The sequence below is a fragment of the Rhinoderma darwinii genome, chromosome 4 (genome assembly GCF_050947455.1).
Source record: "Rhinoderma darwinii isolate aRhiDar2 chromosome 4, aRhiDar2.hap1, whole genome shotgun sequence".
NCBI lineage: Eukaryota > Metazoa > Chordata > Amphibia > Anura > Rhinodermatidae > Rhinoderma > Rhinoderma darwinii.
This window is the reverse complement of record NC_134690.1, coordinates 231535320-231541319: the sequence shown is the minus strand read 5'-3', so window position 1 is coordinate 231541319 and position 6000 is coordinate 231535320. Positions and strand designations below refer to the sequence as shown.

The 6000-nt window shown below is 42.9% G+C and overlaps 1 protein-coding gene across 3 annotated transcripts in view; it reads left to right on the top strand.

Annotated features, from left to right (window-relative positions):
• The first annotated feature begins 1592 nt into the window (after positions 1 to 1592).
• DDO (D-aspartate oxidase) overlaps positions 1593 to 6000 on the top strand; it is a 75106-nt gene continuing 70698 nt past the window's right edge. For all 3 annotated transcript variants that reach the window (XM_075864226.1, XM_075864225.1, XM_075864227.1), the window contains exon 1: positions 1593 to 1682. In XM_075864226.1, coding sequence (XP_075720341.1) covers positions 1681 to 1682 — 2 coding nt within the window. In that variant the 5' untranslated portion in view covers positions 1593 to 1680. The remainder of the gene's footprint in view (positions 1683 to 6000) is intronic.

The window sequence follows — 6000 nt, the reverse complement described above, 5'->3', positions numbered from 1 at the left end:
AAATTCAAATTTGGCTGCAATACAATTTATTAGAATAAGTCAGACGATGAACATTTAACAAGTTCACAAACGATTAGACTGAAGTCACACGGCGCGGTGGCCGCAGAGTATTCCGGGTGAAAAACCGAACACCAAACTCTTTCATCCCAGGAGACCGCTGCAGCCAATCACAGGCTGTAGTGGTGGCCACATGGGATGAAACATCATCCCAGGAGGCCGGCCCTCTGACATCATCCAGGCCGACCTCCTGGGATGACGTTTCATCCTATGTGACCGCCACTACAGCCTGTGATTGGCTGCAGCGATCACATGGGATGAAACGTCATCTCATGGGGCCTGTCTGGAGGAAGAAACACAAATTTCTGGGTAAGTATAGGATATTTTTTTTCTGCTACGTTTTTTTGCAGCGGAATCTGTGAATCTGCCGCAAAAAAAACCACAACTGCTATTTGTTGCGTGTTTTACCTCACATTGAATTCAGTAGGGAAAACTCTCAACAAATAAGCAGCGTATACGCAAATACAAATGACCTGCTGCGGAATAAGATTCCGGACTGCATGTCAATTTCATTTTCCGCTCACTATTTACGCAGCATGTGGATGAGATTTGTTTTATCTCATCCACTTTGCTGATACTGTATTTTGCTGCGGATTCTCCGCAATGAATTCCATTGCGGAGAATCTGCAGTATTTACACAATGTATAAAATGACCCTTAGGCCTCATGCCCACTTCAGTTATTTTGTTCAGTGCGCTATCGTTTTTTTTTATCGGATAGCACGCTGACATATTCATTTCTATGGGACCATGCACACTTCTGTTGTTTTAACTGAACTGTGTGACCGTTCCAACAAAAATAGGACAGGTCCTACTCCTGTCCATTTTTGATCGAACCGTCTCGGCCATTCTAGTTATTTGGTCCGTTGAAACAACCGCCATCCGTGTGCAGTCCGTGTTTCACGGATCCGTCATTAGCGGCCGTATGATGGGCAAGGATGTGTCCATGAGGCCTTAGGCTGGGTTCACACATAGTTTTTTGACGAGTTTTTTTACGCGGAAGCCGCGCCACAAAACTCGTCAAAAACGGCCCGAAAATGACATCAATGGGAGGCAGCGAAAGCGTATTTCGCTGAGTTTTATGCCCGCGGCGTTCAACGAAAATCGGCGTGCAGGGAGAGGAAAATCTGCCTCAAACTTCCAAACGGAATTTTGAGGCAGAATTTCCGCCTGCAAAAAAACTCAGTGTGAACATACCCTTACAATGATTTTTATGTATAAACAAACAGTTAAATCAACAATAACATTTAACATTTATTGTTTTGTGTTTCACACTGGGAAATTATTGCTTATTGATCAAAATTTTATGAATCATAATAATAATAACTGATAAGTGTAATCATTATTACAAATTCCCACCTACTACCAGAAAGGGAAAAAAAAACCTTCAAAGAGCTACTTCCAATAGAAAAAAAAACCTCTGTGCTGTTTGTGATAGGATTATATCATGCTTAATGTTGTGTACACACGTCATCATTGTCCTAGGAATTGTGGTTGCATGACACAGTCGGTTATACAACTGGTTTACCTCGTGACTGCACTTTCACAGCCGCCCTCCCACCGCCCTTTCTGACTGAAGAGAAGTCTTCACGCTTCCAGAGCAGCCACAGTCACGTGATCCTATAATGTAAGTGCTGATCCTATAATGTAAGTGCTGTATATGCTAAAATTCATATATATTTACATAGAGCTGTTAGTTATTGGCCTTACACGCTGAGATCTATACTGATTTATATGGATTTCTAGATTATTTCCCTAATAACACCTGCCATAACATAACACATCCCATAACATCACACACTTCATATTTCCTTTAGCTCAACAGCAGAGAATGAAGGGGTAAACCTATTCCTGAAATATATCTGGACAGCTGGTTCGCTCAGCCATTCATATAAATAGCTGATCCTCCCCCTCTGCCTATGTAAATAAATAATTCCCAAATGCTTTATTAACCAGGGAAAGCGATACTGGTGCTGCACACAAAAAAGACGATTTAGGTGGCTGTATAGCCTGAGGTAATGTGAGTGCGCGACACGGTTATTTGACTTATCATGCAATACAAGAGTTTAGTCAAGACATGTGAAGATGTCACAACGATTTATTATACTATTTTGTAATCCAAAGGTGATTTTGATTTTGTTTGCATAGTTTAGTAGGTGTACTAAACTATGTGTTTGCATGTTCAATCTACACTGTGTGCAATTATTATGTCAATTGGATTTTTGTGGATTCATTTTATTATTGAACAGTGCTGTCGGACAATCCAAAATGTTAATAAACCTCAAACCTAAATATTTAAGAAAGTAAAAGTGAGGTTCTGGCTTTCTTAGGCCTTATTCACACGAATGTAGTTCACAGCCGCCATCGCATGGACCTATGTAACTCAATGGGGCCGTTCAGACAGTCCATGATTTTCACGCAGCGTGTGTCTGCTGCGTAAAACTCACCACATGTCCTATACTTGGCCTTTTTTCGCGCATCATGCACCCATTGAAGTCAATGGGTGCGTGAAAATCATTCGCGGCACACGGACATATTGTACTTTATGATAGTGGAAAAATTTGGGCGATAAATTCAATATTTATTTGTGAAAAACACCAAAATTTAGAGAAAATTTGCAAAAATGTGATTTTTTTCTAAATTTAAATGTATCTGCTTGTAAAACAGATAGTAATACCACACAAAATAGTCACTAGTTACCATTTCCCATATGTCTACTTTATATTTGCATTGTTTTTTGAACATCCTTTTATTTTTCTAGGACGTTACAAGGCTGGAACTTTAGCAGCAATTTCTCACATTTTCAAGAAAAATTCAAAAGTCTACTTTTACAGGGGCCAGTTAAGTACTGAAGTGTTTTTTAGGGCCTTATATATTATAATCCCCCAATAAATCACCCCATTTTAAAAACTGCACACCTCAAAGTATTCAAAACAGCATTCAAAAAATTTCTTAACCCTTTAGGTGTTTCACAGGAAATAAAGCAAAGTAGAGGGGAAATTTACAAATTTCTCTTTTTTTTGCCGAAATTCATTTGTAATAAAAAAAAATTGTGTAACACAGAAGGTTTTACCAGAGAAATACAACTTAATATTTATTGCCCAGGTCCTGCAGTTTTTAGGAATATCCCACAGGTGGCCCTAGTGCCCTAATGGACCGAAACACCAGCCTCAGAAGCAAATGAGCACCTAGTGGATTTTGGGGCCTGCTTATTTTTAGATTATATTTTAGGCACCATGTCAGGTTTGAAGAGGTATTGTGGTGCCAAAACAGTAGAAACTCCCCAAAAGTGACCCGCTTTTGGAAACTAGACACCTCAAGGAATTTATCTATGGTTATAGTTAGCACTTTGACCCCACATGTATTTTGCTATATTTATTGGAGTTAGGGGAGATTCACACGAACGTTGCGTTTTTGCGCGCGCAAACAACGCAGCGTTTTGCGAGCGCAAAAACCATTTGACAGCTGCGTGTGTCATGCGTGTCTGATGCGCGGCTGCGTGATTTTCGCGCAGCCGGCATCATAGAGATGAGGCTTGTCAACGCCCGTCACTGTCCAAGGTGCTGAAAGAGCTAAATCTTTCAGCACCCTCGACAGTGAATGCCGAACACAACAGCGAAAAACCTGTAAAAAAAAAAGATAAAGTTCCTACTTACCGAGAACTTCCCGGCCGTTGCCTTGGTGACGCGTCCTTGGTGACGCGTCCTTGGTGACGCGCCTCTCTTGACATCGGGCCCCACCTCCCTGGATGACGCAGCAGTCCAAGTGACCGCTGCAGCCTGTGATTGGCTGCAGCCTGTGCTTGGCCTGTGATTGGCTGGAGCTGTCACTTGAACTGAAGTGTCATCCCGGGAGGTCGGACTGCAGGAAGGAGACAGGAGTAATCGGTAAGTTAGAACTTCGTTTTTTTTTTACAGGTTAATGTATTTTGGGATCGCAAGTCACTGTCCATGGTGCTGAAACAGTTTAACTCTTTCAGCACCATGGACAGTGACTATCTCCTGACGTCGCGTACCGATAATTTTTTTGCCGGGATCGGCCAAAACGAGTTTGGCCGAACCCGGTGAAGTTCGGTACGCTTGTCCGGCTTCGCTCATCGCAAAGACACTCCGTTTGGATGTTCGGAAACAGAAAAGCACGTGGTGCTTTTCGGTTTTCATTCATCCTTTTCACTGCTGTTGCGCGAATCACGCTCGTCCCACGGAAGTGCTTCCGTGTGGTGCGCGTGATTTTCACGCACCCATTGACTTCAATGGGTGCGTGATGCGCGAAATACGCAGAGTTATTGAACCTGTCGCGCTTTTTGCGCAGCAGACAAACGCTGCGCAAAAAGCACGGACTGTCTGTACTGCCCCATAGACTTGTATTGGTCCATGCGTGCCGCGTGAAAACCACGCGGCCCGCACGGACCGAATACACGCTCGTGTGAATCCCCCCTTAGACTGTGAAAATGAAAATCTACTTTTTTTTCTGAAAAAACATAGACATTTTTAATATTTACAAGGAATAAAGAAGAAAATGCACCATTTGTAAAGCATCTTCTCTCGATTACGGAAATACCCCATATGTGGTAATAAACTGCTGTTTGGACCCACGGCAGCGCTCAGAAGGGAGGGAGCGCCATTTGGATTTTGGAGCGCAGATTTTGCTGGATTAGTTTTTAGTGCCATGTTCCGATTGCAACGCCCTGGAGGGAACAAAACAGTGGAAACACCCCAAAAGTGACCCCATTTGGGAATCTACACCCCTCAAGGAATTTTTCTAGTGGTATAGTAAGCATTTATACCACACAGGTTTTTTGCAGAATTTAGTAGAATTAGGCAGTGAAAATGAATAAACATTTTTGTCCACTAAAATGTTGATTTTTTTTCATTTTCACAAGGGATAAAGGAGAAAAAGTCACCCTAAGGGCTTATTTAGACGAACATGACATACGTCCGTGCAACGCGCGTGATTTTCACGAGCCTCGCACGCACCTATGTTAGTCTATGGGGTCGTGCAGACTGTCCGTGAGTTTCACGCAGCGTGTGTCCACGGTGTAAAACTCACGACATGTCCGATATTTGTCAGTGAAGTCAATGGGTGCGTGAAAATCACGCGCAGCACACGGAAGCACTTCCGTGTGACGCGCGTGATTCGCGCAACAGCAGTAAAAAGGGTCACATATTTGGTATTCCCTACTCTGGAGAAGTTTCTTTACAAATGTTGGGGTGCTTTTTCTCCTTTATATGGTAGGAAAATGATAATGCTTTAGCTAAAGCTATGTCTGATTGGAAAAAAAAAATACTTTTCATTTTCAGTGCCCAATTCTAATAAAATCTATGGAACACCAGTTGCGTCGTGGTGCGCCTAGGGGTTAAAGTGAGAATAATAAACAAAGAACTCGAAAATTTACAAATAAACATTTCTGAAATTTCCCAAAAAATAATCAGTGACCCACATAGTCACCCTTCTTTTCAATAACACTCATAAGCCTTCCATCCATGGAGACTGTCAGTTTCTTAATCTATTGACGATCAACATTTTATGCAGCAGCGACCACAGCCTCCCAGACACTTCAGAGAGTTGTACTGTTTTCCTTGACCGTAAATCTGCACTTTCTGGCTATGTTCACACGGAGTATTTTGGGGGAGGAATATCTGCCTCAAAGTTCCAAACGGAATTTTGAGGCAGATATTTCTTCCGCCAAAATACTCCGTGTGAACAGCAATTATCGCGCCGTTTTTCGCCCGTGGCCATTGAGCGCCGCGGGCATAAAACACGCTTTCTCCTGCCTCCCATTGAAGTCAATGGGAGGTCGGAGGCGGAAGCGCCCGAAGATAGGGCATGTCGCTTCTTTTTCCCGCGAGGCAGTTTTACTGCTCGCGGGAAAAAGACGCCGACGCCTCCCATTGAAATCAATGGGAGGCGTTCTCGGGCCGTTTCTGCCGAGTTTTGCGACGCGG